The sequence below is a fragment of the Saimiri boliviensis genome, chromosome 17, assembly GCF_048565385.1.
Source record: "Saimiri boliviensis isolate mSaiBol1 chromosome 17, mSaiBol1.pri, whole genome shotgun sequence".
Classification (NCBI taxonomy): Eukaryota; Metazoa; Chordata; class Mammalia; order Primates; family Cebidae; genus Saimiri; species Saimiri boliviensis.
Genome location: NC_133465.1, coordinates 54824882 through 54848931, shown reverse-complemented (window position 1 = coordinate 54848931; position 24050 = coordinate 54824882). Strand labels below are relative to the sequence as shown.

Here is a 24050-nt window from a genome sequence, read left to right as displayed (position 1 = left end):
CTGTAGAGATGGAAATAGGTATAGATGTTAATGTATGTATAAACGCATTCCTAACCTCTGATAGTTGGAAGGGTCTAGAAACACGAACACCCTAAGCGCCATGGTCACAGCTAGAGCTCAGCCTCTGTTTCTAAATACAGGGCTCTTCCTAAAGGAACCAGAGCTCCCTGGAAATACAGCTGACTCCAGAGCCGGATGAGGACAAGGACAAGATGAACCTGGAATATGTTGTTGGGCCAGAAAGTAAAGAAACACTCGCCGGGCGCTGTGGCTCACGCCTGTAATCCCAGCTCTTAGGGAGGCAGAGGCGGGAGGATAGCTTGAGCCCAGGAGTTCGAGACCTGCCTGGGCAATATAGCGAGACCCCGTTCTCCACAAAAAGGAAAAAAAAAACACAAAAAAACAAAAACAAAAAATAAGCGTAACTTGGCCGGGCGCGGTGGCTCAAGCCTGTAATGCCAGCACTTTGGGAGGCCGAGGCAGGTGGATCACGAGGTCGAGAGATCGAGACCATCCTGGTCAACATGGTGAAACCCCGTCTCTACTAAAAATACAAAAACATTAGCTGGGCGTGGTGGCGCATGCCTGTAATCCCAGCTACTCAGGAGGCTGAGGCAGGAGAATTGCCTGAGCCCAGAAGGCGGAGGTTGCGGTGAGCCGAGATCGCGCCATTGCACTCCAGCCTGGGTAACAAGAGCGAAACTTCGTCTCAAAAAAAAAGAAAGAAAGAAAGAAAGAAAGAATATGTCGGGCCAGGTGCAGTGGCTCACGCCTGTAATCCCAACACTTTGGGAGGCCAAGGCGGGCGGATCACGAGGTCAGGAGTTCAAGACCAGCCTGGCCAACATAGTGAAACCCCATCTCTACTAAAAAAATACAAAAAAAAAAAAAAAAAATTAACTGGGCATGGTGGCACGTGCCTGTAGTCCCAGCTACTTGGGAGGCTGAAGCAGGAGAATCACTTGAACCTTGGAGGTGGAGGTTGCAGTGAGCCGAGATCCCACCATTACACTTCAGTCTGGGCAAAAAGAGCAAAACTCCATCTCAAAAAAATAAGAAAAAGAAAGAAATATGTTTTTTCCTTTGTTCATTGTACTCTTGTGGCAAGATGGCTAGCGAGAGTACCCTTCCTGCAGTCCAGGAAGTAAAAATTGCATTGCTGAAAAATCCTTTGTCTCAATGCTAATTTTTCATTGTGGCACTGAGCATCTATTTCCAACATTGTCCCTGCCTGGATGTCCCCTGGTCTCACACAATCATGACTCCTGCCCACAGGCCCGAAACTCACACAATCCACCTCCTTGTTCATAACCATTGCCCAAATGCCCATTCCTCCTCTGCATACATTTTTCAGATGCAGTCATGCACTGCATAGCAATGTTACAGTCAACCACAAACCGCATATGTGACAGTAGCCCCCTTTCTATGTTTAAATACAAAAAAACCATTGTGTTGCAATTGCCTCCAGTATTCAGTACAGTAACAAGCCTTGCAGGTTTGTAGGCTAGAAGCAATAGGTTACACCATATAGCCTAGGTGTGGAGTAGTGGATGCTACTAGGTTTGTGCAAATACACTGATGTTTACACAGTGAAATTGCCTAATGACACACATTTATCAGAACCTATCTTTGTCATTAATCAACGCATGACGGTGCTTCCTGCTGCCTGCCTGGCTGATCTCTCTCCCACTTTCCTTCCCTTGGCTTTGCCCCTTGACACAGGGGCATCTTAAGTGAGTGTGTGTGGGCCACAGGTCCAGGAATCCTTGCTGATCTTGATGATTTTTACCTGATGACTTTTCTGATCCAATGATCAGGTTCGCAAGCCCTGACCTCAATATCCAGGTGTCTGTCTTGGAACGTTAATGAGGTAGCGCCTGGAAATGTGGGCTTAGCCCAGCATGGTGGCTCAGACCTGTAATCCCAACATTTTGGGAGGCTGAGATGGGACGATTACTTGAGCCCAGTAGCTTAAGCCTGGGCTTAAAGCTGAGGTGGGAGGATTAGCTTGAGCCTAGCCTGGCCAACATGGCAAAATCCTGTCTCTACAAAAATACAAAAATTAGCCAGGTGTGGTGGGTTGCATCTGTTACCCCAGTTACTCAGGAGGCTGAGGTGGGAGAATTGCTTGAACCTGGAAGGTTAAGGCTGCAGTGAGCTGTGATCTCATCACTGAACTCCAACCTGAGCAAGAGAGTGAGCCCGTCTCAAAAAAAAAAAAAAAAAAGAAAAGAAAAGAAAAGAAAAGAAGTGTGGGCTCTGGTGTCACTCAGACCTGAGTCCCTTTCCTGTTTCCATCAGGTATTAGCTGAGTGACCTTGTGCATCAGTTTCTTTTTGTATGAAAAGAGGGAAATAAGAGTACCTGCTCCAAAGAGGTATTGTGGGGCTACATGAGGACAGGTACACAAAGCACTTAATAATAGTACCAGGAGGCCAGGTGCACTGGCTCATTCCTGTAATTCCAGCACTTTGGGAGGCTGAGGTGGGCAGATCACTTGAGGTCGGGAGTTCGAGACCAGCCTGACCAACATGGAGAAACCCTGTCTCTACTAAAATACAAAAATTAGCTGGGTGTGGTGGTGCATGCCTGTAATCCCAGCTTCTCGGGATTCTGAGGCAGGAGAATCGCTTGAACCTGGGAGGTTGTGGTTAGTTGAGATTGTGCCATTGCACTACAGCCTGGGCAACAAGAGCAAAACTCCAAAATAATAATAATAATAATACCTGGAACATGCTATAAGCTCAACACATATCAGATATTATTATTGTCATTTTAAATTAATTAATTAATGTATTTACTTATCTATTGAAACAGAGCTTCACTCCCTTGCTCAGGCTGGAGTGCAGTGGTACAATCAAGGTTCACTGCAGGCTCGACCTCCCAGGCTCAAGCTGTCCTCCCACCTCAGCCTCCTGAGTAGCTGCACTTACAGACATGCTAATTTTAGTGACAGCCACGCCTGGCTAATTTCTGCATTGTTTGTAGAGACAGGGTTTTGCCATGTTGCCCAGGCTGGTCTTGAACTCCTGGGCTCAAGCAATCCTTCTGCCTTGGTGTCCCAGAGCATTGGGATTATAGGTGTGAGCCACCACACCCAGCCCTATTAGTGTCATTGTTATAGTTGCGATAGTGGAACTGTTGACAGGTGGTACATCAGCCACCTCTGTGTCCTGCGTCATATCCCCGGGCCTTCCCTCTGACCCAGCTGCATCTGAGGCCTACTCTCTGTGCACTGTGTTTACAGAGCCTGGGGTGAGACACTGATGGAGGCCTGCTTGGAATACCCACATGCTGGTCTAGAAGTGGGTGAGGTGTCACTTCCTGGGGTGACCCTCAACCTATGAGGGCTGGACACCAATGGATACATGCCTCTCACTGTCGATCCTCAAGTAGGCAATACTGAGAAGAGGCTCTTGGGCTCTTCAGAAGATTCCAGTGGGCTCACAGCCAGCTGCCCACCACAGTGCCCACCTCAGCAAAACTCCCTGCTACTGGCTTTTCCTGTGGCGCATTGGGCCTGCTTCCTACATAAATGATTTTTGCAGAAGGCCTTATTTCAGGCTCTGCTTTCAGGTCTAACCCAGGATAAGACAAGGGACCAGAAGGCCCTAGAGAGCAGCCTCAGAGAACAAAACCACCCCCTCCGGAATGTGGCAACAAGGACTCCCTGGCTGGTGATAGGTAGGCGGTGAGAACCCTTAGGACGCCACAGCTCTGCAATTCCTAAGACCTTCTCTCGCCATGGGGAAGGAGGTTTAGGAAGAAGTGGGGCACTCACAGACACCAGCATTCTGGCACTTGAAAGGTTTGAGGCAATCCTGATGATGTGGACTGCGGAGTCAGCTGGCTTCTCTTAACTGTGTTAGAAGCTTTGTGAGGAGAAAATGAGAGGCTACCGGGTGCAGGGCAAGCTGTGGAACCTGAGGGCCAGGTTTAAGCCACCCTCGTTTCTCACAGGCAGCTGGAAGGCTGCGCTGAAAGCCAGTTCTAGGATCTGAGTTCACGTCCTTTGAAGGGACATGAATGAATCTGGAAACCACCATTCTCAGCAAACTGACACAAGAACAGAAAACCAAACACCGCCATGTTCTCACTCATAGGCAGTGTTGAACAATGAGAACCCATGGGCACAGGAAGGGGAACGTCACACACTGGGGTCTGTTAGGGGATGGGGGACTAGGGGAGGGACAGCGGGGGATGGGGAGGTTAGGAAGGGATAACACTGGCAGAAATACCTGATGTGGTGACGGGGGGGGGTATGGAGGCCACAAACCACCATGGCATGTGTGTACATATGCAACAATCCTGCAAGATCTGCACATATACCCAGAACTTAAAGTACAATTTAAACAAGGGTGGCACAACCATGGAGGAGATGGAATGAGTACATCTAGCAGTTCTGCTCTACTGACTTCTGACACTGAAAGGGACGGGGTGGGCCTTGGGATGTGGACATTTGAGAATATGAAACTCAGCCGGTGGAGCGGCTCATGCCTGTAATCCCAGCACTTGGGGAGGCTGAGGCCAGCGGATGACGAGGTAAGGAGTTCAAGACATCCTGACCAACAGAGTGAAACCCTGTGTCTACTAAAAATACAAAAATTAGCTGGGTGCAGTGGCAGACACCTGTAATCCCAGCTCCTCAGGAGGCTGAGGCAGAAGAATTGCTTGAACCTGGAAGGTGGAGGTTGCAGTGAGCCAAGATAGCACCATTGCACTCCAGGCCTGGGCAAGAAGAGCGAAACTCTGTCTCAAAAAAGGAAAAAAGAGAGAGAGAGAGAGAGAGAATATGAAACTTGCAATGCTTGCAAGCCCTCTTGCTGAAGGACATGTGCCTTTTAAACCAATTTTAGGTGTGTAATTCGATGGCATTAAAAGCATTCATATTGCTGGCATGATGGCTCATTCCTGTAATTCCAGCATTTTGGGAGGCCCAGGCAGTGGATCACTTGAGGTCAGAAGTTTGAGATCAGCCTGGCCAACATGGTGAAACCCTGTATCTACTGAAAATACAAAAATTAGCTGGGCATGGTGGCAGGTGCCTTTAATTCCAGCTACTTGGGAGGCTGAGGCACAAGAATAACTTGAACCCGGGAGGCGAAGGTTGCAGTGAGCTGTGCCAGTGCACTCCAGCCTGGGCCACAGAGTGAGCCTCCACCTCAATAAAAAAAAAAAAAAAAGAGAGAGAGAGAGAGACAAGAGAGAACAGAAAAAATCATGTGGAGGGCCGGGCGCGGTGGCTCAAGCCTGTAATCCCAGCACTTTGGGAGGCCGAGGCGGGTGGATCACGAGGTCAAGAGATCGAGACCATCCTGGTCAACATGGTGAAACTCCGTCTGTACTAAAAATACAAAAAATTAGCTGGGCATGGTGGCGTGTGCCTGTAGTCCCAGCTACTCAGGAGGCTGAGGCAGGAGAATTGCCTGATCCCAGGAGGCGGAGGTTGCAGTGAGCTGAGATTGCGCCGTTGCACTCCAGCCTGGGTAACAAGAGCGAAACTCCGTCTCAAAAAAAAAAAAAAAAACAACAATGTGGAGACAGAGGCAGAAAGAAGGTGAACTGAAGCAGCCACAAGCAATTCCTAGAGCCACAGAAGCTGGGAGAGGCAAGGAAGGTCCTCCCCAGAGCTTTTGGAGGGAGCATGGCTCTATACTCACCTTGGTTTTGGACTTCTGGCCTCCAGAATTGTGAAACGGTTGCTCTAAGCCACCAGTGTATGGTCATTTGTGGCAGCAGCCCTAGAGGACTAAAATATTCTCCCTCCCCACAACTCAACTCTGAGGGGGTTCTCTCCCTGGAACATGACCAGGAAAGGTAAACATGACCAGCCAAAGGCACAACTTCAGCGTTAGCTAAGTCTGGAGGGGTACCTAAATCATGAACATCAAAGAACATCAAAATTTTTTTCTTTTTTTTGAGATGAAGTCTAGCTCTTGTCCCCTACGCTGGAGTGCAGTGGCATGACCTTGGCTCACTGCAACCTCTGCCTCCCAGGCTCAAGAGATTCTCCTGCCTCAGCCTCCCGAGTAGCTGGGACTACACACGTGTGCCATCATGGCCAGCTAATTTTTGTATTTTAAGTAGAGATGGGGGTTTTGCCATGTTGGCCAGGCTGGTCTTGAACTCCTGACCTCACATGATCCACCTGCCTCGGCCTCAAGTTTGCTTTTCTTTTTCATGGAAATCAACCTCATAAAAAGCATCTTACCCTGAGATGTAGTTTGTTTCTGTAAATTTCAGAAGGTGAGTTCAGCATAGACATATCCAGGTTTATAATAATCACAGGCTTCTGAAATATAAGAGGGAAAATAATTCACTTAGGATATGTGACCAAAGAGGCTGTTTTGAAAAATCCTACTTCTAGTAGCTGGACTGACAGAACCAGGTATTAACTACTTCTAGTAGTGGACTGACAGAACCAGGTATTAACTACTTTTTTCCTGGACTGTGTTAAATAATTTATTCTTGAAAATGTTAGCTGGGCACAGTGCCTCATCCCTGTAATCCCAACACTTTGAGAGGCTGAGACAGGAAGATTGGCTGAGCCCAGGAGTTCAAGACCAGCTTGGGCAATATAGCAAAATACCTGTCTCTACCAAAAAATATATATATATTAGACATTGTGGTGCACACCTGTAGTCCAGCTACCTGGGAGGCTGAGGTGGAAGGATTGCTTAAGCCCAAGAGGTAGAGGGTGCAGTGAGCTAAGACTGGGCCACTTCACTCCAGCCTAGGTGACAGAGTGAGACCATGTCTCAAAAAAAAAAAAAAGGCCAGGCGCGGTGGCTCAAGCCTGTAATCCCAGCACTTTGGGAGGCCAAGGCAGGTGGATCACGAGGTCAAGAGATCGAGACCATCATGGTCAACATGGTGAAACCCCATCTCTACTAAAAATACAAAAAATTAGCTGGGCGTGGTGGCACGTGCCTGTAATCCCAGCTACTCAGGAGGCTGAGGCAGGAGAATTGCTTGAACCCAGGAGGCGGAGGTTGCGGTGAGCCGAGATCACGCCATTGCGCTCCAGCCTGGGTAACAAGAGCGAAACCCCGTCTCAAAAAAAAAATTAAAAAAAAAACAAAAAACAAAAAAGGCAGGAAGGAAAGAAGGAAAAGAAAGAAGAAAGAAAGGAAGGAAAGTGAGAGGGAGGAAGGGAGGGAGGGAAGGACAGAGAGAGAAAGAAAGAAAGAGAAAGAAAAGCCGGGCGCGGTGGCTCAAGCCTGTAATCCCAGCACTTTGGGAGGCCGAGGCGGGTGGATCACGAGGTCGAGAGATCGAGGCCATCCTGGTCAACATGGTGAAACCCCATCTCTACTAAAAGTGCAAAAAAAAATTAGCTGGGCATGGTGGCGTGTGCCTGTAATCCCAGCTACTCAGGAGGCTGAGGCAGGAGAATTGCCTGAACCCAGGAGGCGGAGGTTGTGGTGAGCTGAGATCACGCCATTGCACTCCAGCCTGGGTAACAAGAGCGAAACTCCGTCTCAAAAAAAAAAAAAAAAAAAAAAAAAAAAAGAAAGAAAAAAAGGAGGGAAGGAAGGAAGGAGGGAGGGAGGGAGGGAAATGTTTGACTCATGATCCTGCATCCTCCTCTGGACTTTTTCCATGACATTGCACCACCACATCCTTCCCTCTTCCCCAGCCTCCATCCCCTGATGAGATTTTTTAGGAGCTGGGTGCTGGTTGCCATTGGTTCCTTGTAGTGTGCCTGTGTTGCTGCCATCCACCCCATTCTCGAGCTCCTGAAGCCCCTGAGTATGGTGACATCACAGGGACCACCTGTCTCATTTCACCAGCACCTCTTATCCCAACTTGTGGCTCACCTTGCTGTCTTGGTGCCACCTCCTGGAACACGGGGGTGGCATACTGTAGCTCCTGGGAGTGTCCAGCCCCTGGGCAAAAGTTAAGAAATAGGAGTTACTGGGCAGTTATCTGACCACATGAAGGCAGTGTGAAAGACGCTGCAAAACGTGCTCACCATCTTGGGCTGTGGAAACACACAGTCTGGATCCCACTTCTGGTACAGATTCCTTCTCTGTAAAATGAGAATGACATAAATTGGGGGTTGGTTTGTGTTAGACAAGGTGGGTAAATTGCTCAGCACTGCACCTGCGATGTGGCTGTGTTGACTGGGATTGTTCCATTGTCAGCTGATGACGGGGTTTGGCTGTGTCTCCACCCAAATCATATCTTGAATTGTAGTCCCCATAATCCCCACATCTCATGGGAGGGACTGGATGGAGATAATTAAATCATAGGGGTGTTTTCCATCATACTGTTCTAGTGATAGTGAGTTAGTTCTCCCAAGAGCTAATGGTTTTATAAGGGGTTTCCCCCTTCACTCGGCTCTCATTCTTCTCTCCTGCTGCCTTGTGAAGAAGGATGTGTTTGCTTCCCCTTCCATCATGATTGTAAGTTTCCTGCAGCCTCCTCATCCCTGTGTAACAGTGAGTCAAACCTCTTTCTTTTATAAATTGCCCCATCTCAGGTATGTCCTTATAGTAGCATGAGAATGTACTAATACATCAGCCAAAGCCCTGGGTCTTGTTTACTGTGAAGGAATGCGCGATGCCTGCTTTGGGAGGTGACCACGAAAGACTGTGGGACACGGTGCGGATCATTCTGAACAGATGTGAAAAATCTCCAAGATAAGTGAAAAAAAAAAATCCAGGTGTAGAAAGTCATACCTACGATATGCTACAATCGCTACCATTTGTTTATTTTATTATATACAGAGAATATCTGTGAAAGGACTAAAAAGACTGGTTATTACCCCTAGAAAGTGGGACTGGGCATCAATAGACATTGAACTCTATCCCTTTTGCTCCACCCTGCCATCGCCCCGTATGTCTATACACCCTTAACAAAATAAAAAGGACAAAAACCTGAAACCACCCAAAACATGCAACAAAGTTCTCTTACTCTCTTGTTTTTGATGGATATTTGCATAGATTCCAGCTTCCATGGGTGCAGCTCCACAGTCCCTGGCCAAATTATTTCTCATAGCGTTTCCTGCATAAATTGGCACAGAATCATTAAATTAAACCAATTCAGCCACATTTTTCTTATCTCTTCAGCCAAGGAGCAGAATTCCCCCAAAGTTCTGAAACAAAGAGTAACATGCTCCTATGGCCCAAACTGTTGTCTGATGAAGAAAACTATAGACTCAACAGGGAGTCTAGACACGGCTTCTCCAAGCCAGGGGCTCTTCTGATTTCTTATCCTGGCTTTCAGAGGAATATGCTTTGCCTATCAGATAATGCCTGAACTAGCCAGACTTATTTTCTTTCCTTTGCTGAGAGAACAGTTTGTGGAAGCTTTGTAATATCTTCAAGAGAGCGTAAATGGCCTACTGAATTTATGCTCTCGGTTTTTTGTTTTTTTTTGTTTTTTTTTTTTTTTTTTTTGAAGCAGAGTCTTGTTCTGTCACCCTGGCTGGAGTGCAGTGGCGCCATCGAAATCTTGGCTTATTGCAACCTCTGCCTCCTGGGTTCAAGTGATTCTCCTTCCTCAGCGTCCAAAGTAGCTGAGATTACAGGTGTGCGCCACCATGTCTGGCTAATTTTTTTTTTTTAAGACGGAGTCTTGCTCTGTTGCCCAGGCTGGAGTGCAATGGTGTAATCTCCACTCACTGCAACCTCCACCTCTTGGGTTCAAGTGATGCTCCTGCCTCAGCCTCCTGAGTAGCTGGGATTACAGGCGCCTACTATCACACCTCGTTAATCTTTTGTATTTTTAGTAGAGGTAGGGTTTCACCATGTTGGCTGGGCTGGTTTTGAACTCCTGACCTCAGGTGATCAGCCTGCCCCAGTCTCCCAAAGTGCTGGATTTACAGGCGTGAGCCACTGTGCCTGGCCAGCCTCACTGAATTCTTTTTTTTTTTTTTTTTTTTTGAGACAGAGACTAGCTCTGTCACCCAAGGCTGGAGGGCATTGGCACGATCTCAGCTCACTGCAACCTCTCGCTCCCAGGTTCAAGTGATTCTCCTGCCTCAGCCTCTTGAGTAGCAAGGACAAAGGTATGTACCACCACGCCCAGCTAATTTTTGTATTTTTAGTAGAGATAGAGTTTTACCATGTTGGCCTGGCTGGTCTCAAACTCCTGCCCTCATGATCCACCCACCTTGGCCTCCCAAAGTGCTGGGATTACAGACATGAGCCACTAAGACTGGCCTGCTGAATTCTATTGTAGCTTTAGCCAGTAATCAAGAATATTAATGCCGCTGGGCGCGGTGGCTCAAGCCTGTAATCCCAGCACTTTGGGAGGCCGAGGTGGGTGGATCACGAGGTCAAGAGATCGAGACCACCCTGGTCAACATGGTGAAACCCCGTCTCTACTAAAAATACAAAAAAAAAATCAGCTGGGCATGGTGGCGCATGCCTGTAGTCCCAGCTACTCAGGAGGCTGAGGCTGGAGAATTTCTTGAACCCGGGAGGCGGAGGTTGGGGTGAGCCGAGACTGCGCCATTGCACTCCAGCCTGGGTAACAAGAGCAAAACTCCATTTAAAAAAAAAAAAAAAAGAATATTAATGCCACTTTTGCAAGAACCTGGGCTATTTATAGGAAGGGGAAACATGCTTTTAAGGCAGGAGACGTGGGCCAGGGTGCAGTGGCTCATGCCTGTAATTCCAGTGCTTTGGGAAGCCGAGGTGAGAGGATTATTTGAGGCCAGAAATTCAAGGCCAGCCTGGGGAATATGGTGAGACTTTGTCTCTAAAAAAAAAAAAAAATTGTAATTAAAAAAAAAAAAAAAAAATACTGTGATGCCAGAACTTTGGGAGGCTGAGGTGGGAGAACTGCCTGAGCCCAGGAGTTCAAGGCCAGACTAGGCAACATAGTGAGACCCCTTCTCTAAAAAGCATTTTTAAAAAAGGCTGTAACTGAGGCTTCTAATAACATTGACAAGTTTTCTGCTGGATGTAGCACTTAAGGTGGGGAAGGGAGAAATGATGCTTTTTGGTTTCTGTTTTTGTTTTTTTGAATCTGGCGTGTTTAGTAAACTTTTTAAAAAATCGTAAAGCAGAATAGATTATAGTTTTATGTTGAAAATCTAGAAAGCATAGAAACATACAAAGAATATACATATACACATATGTATATATATATTTTTATATGTATATATATTGGGTTGGTGCAAAAGTAATTGTGGGCCAGGCACACAGGCTCAGGCCTGTAATCCCAGCACTTTGGGAGGCTGAAGTGAGCAGATCACCTGAGATCAGGAGTTCAAGACCAGCCTGACCAACATCATAAAACCCTGTCCTTACTAAAAATACATGGTGGTGGGCGCCTGTAATCCCAGCTACTCAGGAGTCTGAGGCAGGAGAATCACTTGAACCTGTGACACACAGGCTGCCATAAGCCGAGATTGCACCACTGCACCCCAGCCTGGGCGACGAAGCAAGACTCCATCTCAAAAACAACAACAAAAAATGTAATTGCGGGTTTTGCCATAAAAGTCATGGCAAAAACTGCCATTACTTATGCACCAACCTAATATTTTTTAATACTTCCAGCCTCAAACAATTGTAAATCTTTCGAAGGTGTCTTTTGTGCTAATGGGATGACGCTTGTTAGTCCTCGTGCACTGAGCTTCCCCTACGTGGCAGATCCAGTGAGGACACTGAGTCACGCAAGGCAAAGCTCTGGCTTGAGGCACTTGCAGTCAGGAGCAGCCGCGCCACGTGCAGCACCCAGCATGAAACAAACACTTGTTCACGTGGCTTACTTCAACTTGTGTTTAAATTAAGAATACAAGTTCTTGGCCGGGTTCAGCGGCTCACGCCTGTAATCCCAACACTTTGGAAGACTGAGGCGGGTGGATCACCTGAGGTCGGGAGTTGAAGACCAGCCTGAACAACATGGAGAAACCCCGTTTCTTCTTCTTCTTTTTTTTTTTTTTTTTTTTTTTTTTTTTTTTTTTTTTTTTGGCAGAGTTTCACTCTTGTTGCCCAGGCTGGAATGCAATGGCGCAATCTTGGCTCACTGCAACCTCCGCCTCCCAGGTTCAAGCGATTCTCCTGCCTCAGCCTCCCACGTAGCTGGATTACAGACACGTATCACCATGCCCAGCTAATTTTTTGTATTTTTAATAGAGATGGGGTTTCTCCATGTTGGTCAGGCTGGTCTCGAACTCCTGACTTAGGTGATCTACCCGCCTAGGTCTCCCAAAGTGCTGGGATTACAGGCATGAGCCACCGCGCCCAGCTCCTGTCTCTACTAAAAATACAAAAACTAGCCAGGTATGGTGGTGCATGCTTGTAATCCCAGCTATTCAGGAGGCTGAGGCAGGAGAATCACTTGAACCCAGGAGGCGGAGGTTGCGGTGAGCCAAGATCACTCCATTGCACTCCAGCCTGGGCAACAACAGCAAAACTCCGTATTAAAACAACAAACAAGCCAGGCGCGGTGGCTCAAGCCTGTAATCCCAGCACTTTGGGAGGCCGAGGCGGGTGGATCACGAGGTCGAGAGATCGAGACCATCCTGGTCAACATGGTGAAACCCCGTCTCTATTAAAAAAAAATATACAAAAAATTAGCTGGGCATGGTGGCACGTGCCTGTAATCCCAGCTACTCCGGAGGCTGAGGCAGGAGAATTGCCTGAACCCAGGAGGCGGAGGTTGCGGTGAGCCGAGATCGCGCCATTGCACTCCAGCCTGGGTAACAAGAGCGAAACTCCATCTCAAAAAAAAAAAAAAAGAAGAAAAAATTAGACAAGCGTGGTGGCACACGGCTGTCTTCCCAGCTACGTGGGAGGTTGAGGCAGGAGAATCGCTTGAACCCAGGAGGCAGAGGTTGCAGTGAGCCAAGATCGTGCCACTGCACTCCAGCCTGGGCAATAGAGTGAGATTTTGTCTCAAAAAAAAAGGAAAGAATTTAATTTCAAGGTGGTGGCTAGTCATAGTGGCTCATGCATCCTAACACTTTGGGTAGCTGAGATGGGAGGATCGCTTGAGCCTAGGAGTTTGAGATCAGCCTGGGTAATATAGTGGAACTCTGTCTCTTAAAAAAAAAAAATTAAATAATTTCAAGATGGTAACAGCAGAGCATTAAACCAAATGAGGAAGGCCGGGTGCGGTGGTTCACGTCTGTAATCCCAGCACTTTGGGAAGCTGAGGCAGCAGATCACCAGAGGTCAGGAGTTCGAGATCAGCCTGGCCAACACAGTGAAACCTTGTATCTACTAAAAATACAAAAAATTAGCTGGGCATGGTGGTGGGCACCTGTAATCCTAGCTTCTTGGGAGGCTGAGGCAGGAGAATCGCTTGAACCTGGGAGACAGAAGTGGCAGTGAGCCAAGAGTGCACCACTGCACTTCAGCTTGGGAAACGAGCAAAACTGTCTCAAAAAAAAATTTTTTTTTTAACCCAAATGTGGAATTCTTCTTGGCGCAGGGGCCTGTGTGACTTCACAGGCTGCACACCTATGAAGCCAGCTCTGCTTGCTCTCAATCAGAAAAGGCTTTCCCTAGAGAAAGAAGAATTATCCTTTGCATGAACCGTTCAGGAAGTCCATTCCATTCCTGCTCCCTTTTCTCATCTTTTCCTCCTATTTTCATTTTCTCCCCATTCTGTTTCTGATCCCATTTTCCCTTCCTCCTCACCCTCTGCCCTGCTGTCTGTATCCCAAACCCATGGGAAAACGGTGGTAAAGTGACTAAAAGAACTTACTTGCTTTGTATTTGGGTAGTATCCAAAAAGCCAGAATTAGGATTATCACCACCATTATCACCAGCAGCAGCAGTAATAACCCCGGAAGCAGTAGTTTCAGACAGAAAGGACAGCTGTCCCCGCCTGGAAGAAGACAGCATTCACTGGTGACCATAGCACTTTCTTTTCCAATGACAGTAAGCAGGTAAGTGTTCTAGAAAAGGCAATGTCTCCCAAGTTAACCAATGTACTATGCACCCAGGTTCCCAAACGGTCATGACAGCTGCAACTCATGGGACTTATTAGTCAATAAAGTTCTTGGCTTATTAGTCAATAAAGTTATTGGCTGGGCGTGGTGGCTCACACCTGTAATCCCAGCACTTTTGGAGATCAAGGTGGGAGGATCGCCTGAGGCCAGGAGTTTGAGACCAGTGTGGGCAACATAGTGAGGCCCTGTCTCTCTACAAAATAAATAAATAAATAAATAAAAATTAGCCAAGCGTGATGGCATGTGCCTGTGATCCCAGCTACTCAGGAGGCTGATGCAGGAGGATTGCTTGAGCCCAGGAGGTGGAGGCTGCAGTGAGCTATGATTGTGCCACTGCACTCCAGCCTGAATGACAGAGCCAGAGCCTGTCTCAACAAATAAATAAGTTAATAAATAAATAAAAATAGGCCAGACGCAGTGGCTCAAGCCTATAATCCCAGCACTTTGGGAGGCCGAGCTGGGCAGATCACCTCAGGTGAGGAGTTTGAGACCAGTTTGGCCAACATGGTGAAACCCCATCTCTACTAAAAACACAAAAAAATAGCTGGGCATGGTGGTGCATGCCTGTAATCTCAGCTACTAGGGAGGCTGAGGCATGAGAATCTCTTGTACCTGGGAGGCGGAGGTAGCAGTGAGCCGAGATTGTGCCATTGCACTCCAGCTTGGGTGACAGAGTGAGACATCATCTCAAAAAATAAATAAATAATAAAATAAAGTAATCAAGTGTAAAAAGTCATGACCAAGCACATCTTCCGCAGGGGGTATTCAAAGAAGAGGAAAGCAACACAGCATTTAACAGAACGATTACCAACAACATCGCTGGGCTCATCAGCACCAGAAAGGCCGGGGTGTTTCCTGGGCAAAGCCCTGAGCCCTGCTGGTAGGTTTCGTGTCACCCAAACAACTGCCAGTTGTTGTGTTTTAGCTGCAGGCCAGATGCTGTGTTAGGCACTTTGCCTGTGTTGTCTTATTTATCTCATTGGCACCACTCCTTTTTTTTGAGACTGATTCTCGCTCTGTAACCAGGTTGGAGTGCTGTGGCGCGATCTTGGCTCACTGCAACCTCAGACTTCCTGGTTCAGCCTCCCAGGTAGCTGGGATTTCAGGCACGTGCCACCATACCCAGCTAATTTTTGTATTTTTAGTAAAGATGGGGTTTCACTATGTTGGCCAGCATGGTCTCGAACTCTTGATTTCAAGTGATCTATTCGCCTTGGCCTCCCAAAGTACTGGGATTACAGGTGTGAGCCGTCACGCCTGGCCAACATCAAGATGAGGTGTGTAAGGCTCAGGGAGGTGAAATGACTTTCCTAAGATCACACAGCCAGTAAACGGAAGGGCTGTGACTCATAGCCAAGTGCCCACTCCAGCAGGCTCCCTCCCTGAACACCAGGGCGTGGACTCTATTCTGAGGATGTGGCTGAGTGTGCCTTCTGCCTTTGCTAACCTAGCTCCCCTGCCCTCCCCTTCCATCCCCTTCCTCCCCCTCCTCTCCCCTCCCCTTTTCTTTTTATTTTTTCTTTGAGACAGGGTTTCACTCTGTTGCACAGGCTGAAGTGCAGGGCATGATGATCACAGCTCACTGCAGCCTCGACCTCCCAGGCTCAAGCAATCCTCCTACTTCATCCTCCAAGTAGCCGAGACCACAGGCGTGCACCACCACCCTCAGCTAATTTTTTTGAATTTTCTGTAGAGACAGGGGTTCTGCCATGTTGCCTGGGCTGGTCTCGAACTCCTGGGCTCAAGGTGGGGAATGAGTGGGCAGAGGAGTACCTGCAGTTTCTGGAAGCGAGTTCAGACCTGGTTGAAAGAACTCAGTCACTCTTACCTGTTGAAGGCATGACGACAGGTTGACTGTATGCTGTATAGTTAGGCAATCTGTTTTTAGCTCCACACCTATACTCTTCTTCTCCAGGGTTCTTCCTGGTTAAGTTAAATTCAGCAGGCTCCCTGTTGTACTTGGAAATAACTGGCGATATGGCAGCATGTTTTTCAAAGAAAGTGTAATTGATGGGCAGTGAGCCGCTGACCGAGAGGCAGAGTAATGTTATATGTTGGTCTGTTTCTGTTTGAATGACCGTAATGTTCAGCACTGGGGCAGTCACTGGGTCTAGAAGAATGAAATTGAATGTGAAAAGGATAAACAGATTGGGTGCACTCACTCGGACCACAAACACGGGTGGAACCCTTCCTCCATTTCCGGCTGTGCAACCAAGATGAATGACCCCCCGCTTCCCAAGAAGTCAAGAAGCTCAGGGCCCACTGGGAAAGGCCACTGGGTATGTGGCTAACCCTGCACAATGTGGGGTTAGCCGAGTTTCTCAGCCCAGTACTGAGAAAGCCAGAGAGTGGAGGGCATCTCTCTGCTTTGAGGAACTGGGGTGCAAGCTTGCTTTTCCTAGAATTCACAATCTATTTATTGTTAATAATGAATATAATTTTGTCAATGATCCAATTCTAAGTGTGAAGTTAAGAAGTGGTTTTTTTGTTTTGTTTTGTTTTGTTTTTTGAGACGGAGTCTTGCTCTGTCGCCAGGTTGGAAAACTCGGCTCACTGCAGGCTCCGCCTCCTGGGTGCAAGCGATTCTCCCACCTCAGCCTCCCGAGTAGCTGGGACCACAGGCACGTGCCACCATGCCCGGCCAATTTTTGTATTTTTAGTAGAGACGGGTTTCACCATGTTGGCCAGGATGGTCTCAACCTCTTGACCTCGTGATCTGCCCACCTTGGCCTCCCAAAGCGCTGGGATTATAGGCGTGAGCCACCGAGCCCAGCCTAGAAGTGGTTTTAATATTTATTTTTTACAGACATGCAGTATTACCTGCCCTCAAGTGATCCTCCCACCTCGGCTTCCCAAAGTGCTGGGATTATAGGCATGAGCTATCCCACCAGCCCAAGAAGTGCTTTTATTCTCAATCCTTGTAAATTTACAGTGGGTTTTTTAAAATCCAAAAATATCATTTTATTTTCAATTTATTTATTTATTTAGAGATAGGGAGGGTCTTGCTCTGTCAACCATGCTGGAATGCAGTGGCACAATTATAGCTCATTGTAATCTCAAACTCCTAGGCTCAAGCGATCCTCCTGCCTCAGCCTCCCCAGTAGCTGGGACTACAAGGGCACACCGCTGGCTAATTTTCAAATGTTTTGTAGAAACAGGGTCTCACTATGTTGCCTGGGCTGGTCTCAAACTCAGCTTCAAGTGATTTTCTCACCTCAGCCTCCCAAAGAACTGGGATTTCAGATGTGAGCTACCACACCCAGCTCCAAAAATACCATTTTCTCTAACTGTACTTTTATTTATAGAACTCAGCTGCACAATTACCTTTCACTTCCTCCAAAGAGCAGAAAGTAACCCTGCTAAATAGATTCAAGAGAAACTCTCAACAGAGAATATGCTATGACCTAACAGAAAAAAAAAACAGCTATGTTTTATTATAGAACATATTAATAAGATAGTGTTGTAGGAAAGGAAGTTGTTGATTATCTATCATGTGCCAGGCATGCCATTCACATGACCTCATTTGACCTTCATGACAGCCTGCAGTGTAGATAGTATCATGACCATTCCATAGATGAAACAACTGTGCTTCAGAGAGACTGAGAAATTTGCCTAAGGTCACACAGCTAGTAAATGGTAGAGTCAGACTGACTTCAAGAGTCCACACCTAAAAAAAAAAAAATTTTTTAATTTACTTTCTTTAATTTTTTTTTTTTTTTTTGGCCAGGCTCCATGGCTCACACCTGTTATCCCAGCACTTTGGGAGGATGAGGCGAGCAGACCACCTGAGGTCAGGAATTCGAGACCAGCCTGGCCAACATGGTGAAACTCAGTCTCTATTAAAAATATAAAAATTAGCTGGGCATGGTGGTAAGCGCCTATAATCCCAGCTACTGGGAGGCTGAGGCAGGAGAATCGCTTGAACCTGGGAGGCGGAGGTTGCAGGGCACCAAGGTTGCGCCACTGCACTCCAGCCTGGGTGACAGGGCGAGACTTCATCTAAAAAAAAAAAAAAAATTGAAACAGGTTCTTACTCTCTCTTTTAGACTGGAGTGCAATGGTGTGATCATGGCTCACTGCAACCTCAGCTCCCCCTAAAACCACCAAAAACCACCCCCAGCTCAAGCAATCCTCCTAACACAGCCTCCCAAATAGCTGAGACTACAGCCATGTGTCACCATACCTGTCTACTTTTTTGTATGTTTTGTAGAGATGAGGTTTTGCCGTGTTGCCCAGGCTGGTTTCCAACTCCTGACTTCATACAATCCTCCTGCCTTGGCCTCCCAAGTACTGGGATTACAGGTGTGAGCCACCTAGCCCGGACTACTAAAATTCTTTTTTTTTTTTAGAGACAGCAACTTGCTCTGTCGCCCAGGCTGGAGTGCCACAGCATTATCATAGCCCACTGCAGCTTTCAGCTTCTGAACTCAAGTGATCTGCCCACCTTAGCCTCCCAAAGTGCTAAAGTGCTGAGGTGCAGTTTAACAATATTCAATTTGGTATGGAAACAATACAGTATAGGACCATGGTATTATTACATGAAAGAAAATAATTTAGGCCGGGTGCGGTGGCTCAAGCTTGTAATCCCAGCACTTTGGGAGGCTGAGGCGGGTGGATCACGAGGTCAAGAGACCGAGACCATCCTGGTCAACATGGTGAAACCCCGTCTCTACTAAAAATACAAAAAATTAGCTGAGCATGGTGGTGCGTGCCTATAATCCCAGCTACTCAGGAGGCTGAGGCAGGAGAATTGCCTGAACCCAGGAGGCGGAGGTTGCAGTGAGCGGAGATCGCGCCATTGCACTCCAGCCTGGGTAACAAGAGCGAAACTCCATTTCAAAAAAAGAAAATAATTTAGAATCTCCTTGCTCCATCTCCCCCGTGAACAGTAACCCCTGTCACAATATCCTTCACAGAATGGCACCTAGTGATGGTGGCCTCAGAGGGCAATTTTGTTGGAGAATGGCACCAATGGAGGCTGAGCACTGTGGCTCATGCCTGTAATCCCAGCATTCTGGGAGGCAGAGGCTGGAGGATCACTTGAGGCAAGGAGTTGAAGATCAGCCTGGACAATGTAGTGACACCCCTCTGTCTCTGCAAAACAAACAAAAAAATGGCTGAGTATAGAGGACAGGCACGGTGTTGCACACCTGTAATCCCAGCACTTTGGGAGGCGGAGGTGGGTGGATCACGAGGTCAAGAGATTGAGGCCATGGTGAAACCCCGTCTCTACTAAAAAAAATACAAAAATTAGCTGGGCATGGTGGCATGCGCCTGTGGTCCCAGCTATTCGGGAGGCTGAGGCAGGAGAATTGCTTGAATCTGGGAGGTGGAGGTTACAGTAAGCTGAGATCACGCCACTGCACTCCAGTCTGGCACTTGGCAACAGTGTGAGACTCTGTCTCAAAAAAAAAAAAAAGAAAAGAAAAAGAAAATGGCTGAGTGTAGTGACATGTATCTGTAGTCTCAGCTACTTGGGAGGCTGAGGCAGGAGGATTGCTCGAGCCCAGGAAGTTCAAGTCTCCTGCCATGAGCTGTGATCACAGCACTGCACTCCAGCTTGGGCAACAGAACAAGACACTGTCTCTAAAAGAAAAAAAAAAAAGAAAGAAAAGACAGCGAGAGAGCATAGCACCAATAGGAGTTTCTTCCTATTGAACTGAAATCTATCTCCTGTAATTATCAGGAAGAAGGAGTTGAAACATTCATGAGGAAGCAGAGAGCATAGACTCCTCTCTGAGATGGGATGATTTCAACTGGACCAAGGATTGATATAAAGAGATTAGAAAGATGTAGACTTCCCTGAGAGTTCGTAGGAGGAGTGGTACGTCATCACAGAGTCATGATGGTCTGAGGAAGGAAGCTTCAGTGAGTTACAGCTCTTCAATAAATCAGTTATATTTCTCAAATTTCAAGGAGTCCTCTCTGCCACCTTCCCCAGAAGGCCTTTCCTGAATCCTCCAGGGAGAAGCGCTTTCTCCTTCTCTGTAGCCTCTAGCCCTTGGTCCCATCCGCATGCTACTTTTACTACCTCTTACTACATGATCTACTTAGGTGTCTCATGGTCACCTTAGATGTAACCGTTTGAAACTGAACTCTAGTTCATATGCTAGTTCATGAATCAATCACTAGGAAGACAGAGAAACACCATTTTAAAATCCTGTTCAGGGCTGAATGTGGTGGCTCACACTTGTAATTCCGGCACTTTGGGAGACCAAAGTGGGAGGATCACCTGGGGTCAGGAGTTCGAGATCAGCCTGGCCGACATGGTGAATCCCCATCTCTACTAAAAATACAAAAATTAGCCAGGTGTGGTGGTGCACACCTGTAGTTCCAGCTACTTGGGAGCCTGAGGTGGGAGGGTCACTTGACTCCAGTTTGAGGCTGCAGAGAGCTAGGGTCGTACCACTGCACTTCAGCCTGGGCAATAGAGGGAGATCCCATCTCAAAACCAATACATAAATAAAATCTTGTCCTTCCATGTTTCCCCATCACAGTAGATAGTACCAGTCTTCACGGGTCGATCAAGCTAGACATCTAGGCATCTGGAAGCCATTCTCGATTCTTTCTCCACCTTCACTGCCTGTGATTCCAAATCTAACCAGTCAGCAAGTTCTGTCGGTTCTTTCTCTAAAATATTTCTTCAGTCCTTCCACATCTGTCCCTACCTCTCCATCATTTCTCTCCTGGATACTTGCAAGAGCCTCCCAACCCATCTCCAACTTGCCCTGCATGCTTGCTGAATGAACTGACTTGAGGATGATTAATTGGGTACTGGCACTCCCCTGCCTGCCCACTGCTCATGGAAGAGTCTAAAACGCCTCCTGTGGCCCCAGGCCCTGCCTGACTTGACCGGCCTCTCCCTCCAGTCTCATCTGAGGTCAGACTCCCTTCATCCAGTCAGCCACACAGGCCTCCATATAGTTCATGGAACCAGCCAAGTTCTTTCCCAAGATGGAGCCCCTGAGCATGCTGCACTCCCTTGACTAAAGCCCCGCTTTATCCTGTCTCTTCATAGAGCTAACTCCTCATCCTCCAGGGATCTACTTAAAGCCCTCCGCTTGCAAGGCTTTCCCTAAGTACCCCATCTGAGCAGGTCCCTCCCCCATCTACTTTTCTCCATCTCTGTGCCAGTTTCTTTTCCTTTGCAACACTCAACACAGTTTGTGATGTGCTTGTTTGTGTACTTGGGTTTGTTGTCTGCAAACACTGGACTGTATGCCCCACCAGGGCAAGAACCAATACAGGGATTGGCACATCTGTTTAATTTTTATGAGTCTCTCTCAAAAAAATATTTTCTTATTTTATGAGCCTCTCTCTCTCTCCCCCAGGCTGGAGCGCAATGGCGCCATCTCGGCTCACTGCAACCTCCGCCTCCCAGGTTCAAGCAATTCTTCTTCCTCTGCCTCCCAGGTAGCTAAGGATTACAGATCCTCACCACCATGCCTGGCTAATTTTTGTATTTTTAGTAGAGAGGGGGTTTGACCATGTTGGCCAGGCTGGTCTTGAACTACTGTTCTCAAGTGATCCGCCCGCCAAAACCTCCCAAAGTGCTGGGATTACAGGCATGAGCCACCGCAGCTGGGCCTGTGTTTTCTTTAAACATTTGTTGAGGGAATCAGCAATTAATGAATTTGTGTTTATGGCTCATACGTTCAATCTTTATTGGGGACAAGACTATGTTTTAGGCCTCATTTAAAACTCAGTAGTACAATTGCTTGCACGGAGTAGGCACTCAGTCGTGCCTATTGATCTGACCTAACTGAAGAGGATACAGTTTTATAATCTACCAAGATAGTTTTATTACTAGACTGTGTCATTACTCTAACAAATTGCAAGAAGGTCGTGCACAGAAAACATGTGCAGATGGGCTTACTGCCCAGCGCAGCAGGTCTGACCGCTAGGGAATGCTATCAGCTGTGTTTCTGCCCTCATTTATTCATGGTATTCTAGTACTATGTTGGCAGGGATTTCTCCCTCCTTCTTCATTTTCCTTTCACAAGGAATATACTTAGTTTATGTCCAAAGATCATTGGGTCTTTTTTTTTTTTTTTTTGAGACAGGGTCTCTCTCTGTTACCCAGGTTGGAGTGCAGTGCACTGCAATCATGGTGCACTGCAGCCTTGAACTCCTGAGCTGAAGCGATCTTCCCACCTCAGCCTCCCGAGTAGTTGGCAGTATAGGTACGTCACCACGCTTGGCTTTTTTTTTTTTTTTTTTAACTTTTTGTAGAGACGCAGTCTCCATATAGTGCCCAGGCTGATCTCAAACTCCTGGGCTCAGGTGATCCTCCTGCATTGTCCTCCCAAAGTGCTGGGATTACACGTGAGCCTGCACCTGGCCAGGCTAATTGGTTCTAACCTGGAGTCCGTAGCACCTTCTAAAACCTTATGCAGAAATTTGTATCTGTGGTTTTGTGAGCATTCTTCTGGCAAAGGTATTCATTGCTATCATTAGATTATTAAGACAGTTATAACCTAAAAAGCTAAGAATCACTGCGCTACATCAATGGCACCCAGTAGAACTTTCTGTGATCATGGGAATGCTCTACATCTGTGTTGTCCAACGTGGCCACCACCAGCTACAGGTGTGGCTACTGAAGCCTCGAAATGTAACTAATGAGACTGCAGAGTGAAATTTTTTATTTCATCTAATTTTAATTAATTTGATTTTAAATGTGCAAGCCACAATGGCATGTGCTTATAATCCCAGCTATTCAAAATGCTGAGGTGAGAGGATCTTTTAAGAACAGGAGTTTGAGGCTGCAGTGGGCTTCAATTGCCTGTGAGTAGCCTCTGGGCGGCATAGTGAGGCTATTAAATAAATTTTGGTCAGGCCCGGTGGCTCATTCCTGTAATTCCAGCACTTCGGAAGGCTTAGGTGGATGAATCACCTGAGGTCAGGAGTTCATGACCAGCCTCGTTAACATGGTGAAACCCCATCTCTACTAAAAACATAAAAATTAGCCAGGCATGGTGGTGCATGCCTGTAATCCCAGCTACTTGGGAGGCTGAGGTGGGAGAATTGCTTGAACCCAAAAGATGGAGGTTGCAGTGAGCTGAGATCATACCCCTGCACTCCAGCCTGGGTGACAGAATGAGACTCCATCTCAAAAAATAATAATAATAAAGAAATAAAGAAAATAAAACAAAATAAATAACATATAAAAAGTCACATGTGGCTGGTGGCTATCATACTGGATAGCATAGACCTAGAGAACCACTCAAGAGTTATCGGGGCCAGGCGCAGTGGCTCACGCCTGTAGTCCCAGTACTTTGGGAGGCCGAGGCGGGTGGATCACGAGGTCAAGAGATCGAGACCATCCTGGTTAACATGGTGAAATCCCGTCTCTACTAAAAATACAAAAAATCATCTGGGCATGGTGGCGCATGCCTGTAATCCCAGCTACTCAGGAGGCTGAGGCAGGAGAATTGCCTGAACCCAGGAGGCGGAGGTTGCGGTGAGCCGAGATCTCACCATTGCACTCCAGCCTAAGTACAAAGAGGGAAACTCCATCTCAAAAAAAAAAAAAAAAAAGAAAGAGTTATCGGGAAGTCACAGTCCCTGTGCTTAGAAGACTCAAGGTATAACATACATGTATTACCTAGAAGCCTTCTCTCTTATCCCAGGAGTTCATTATCAAGGTCACCTTCATGGATGAGGCCCTAAATACTAGGCAGTAACAGGCTTGGGTGGGAAAATGGGAGAGAAAAACACAGAAGTAGTGAGACCTGGCTGGGCAGGGAGAGTGCTGGCGGATGGGGCCACTAAGGAAGGGTGGGAAAGGCCTGGGGCGTTGAAGACCCTCTCCATGGGGCCCAAAGCTTCAAGGAAAAAAGAAAAGTGATTTTTGCCTACATAATGGGAATCATAGAATAAAGCTTCTAGAAAAAACTCAACAATTGCCGGGCGCGGTGGCTCAAGCCTGTAATCCCAGCACTTTGGGAGGCCGAGGCGGGTGGATCACGAGGTCGAGAGTTCGAGACCATCCTGGTCGACATGGTGAAACCCCGTCTCTACTAAAAATACAAAAAATCAGCTGGGCATGGTGGCGTGTGCCTGTAATCCCAGCTCCTCAGGAGGCTGAGGCAGGAGAATTGCCTGAACCCAGGAGGCGGAGGTTGCGGTGAGCCGA

General features: G+C 47.2%; 1 protein-coding gene across 5 annotated transcripts in view; it reads right to left on the bottom strand.

Moving 5' to 3' along the window:
• The window catches only part of MILR1 (mast cell immunoglobulin like receptor 1), a 56519-nt gene that overhangs the window by 25644 nt on the left and 6825 nt on the right, over window positions 1-24050 (bottom strand). For 4 of the 5 annotated variants that reach the window (XM_074388853.1, XM_074388854.1, XM_074388855.1 and 1 more), the window contains exons 4-9: window positions 15744-16025; window positions 13669-13791; window positions 8920-9009; window positions 7976-8032; window positions 7821-7889; window positions 6212-6292 (exon numbers count right to left, since the gene is read on the bottom strand). In XM_074388853.1, the coding sequence (XP_074244954.1) occupies window positions 6240-6292; window positions 7821-7889; window positions 7976-8032; window positions 8920-9009; window positions 13669-13791; window positions 15744-16025 (674 nt within the window). In that variant the 3' untranslated portion in view covers window positions 6212-6239. Of the gene's footprint in view, window positions 1-527; window positions 684-837; window positions 862-6211; window positions 6293-7820; window positions 7890-7975; window positions 8033-8919; window positions 9010-13668; window positions 13792-15743; window positions 16026-24050 lie in introns of those variants that run through there. The other variant, XM_074388856.1, reaches the window with a different exon arrangement.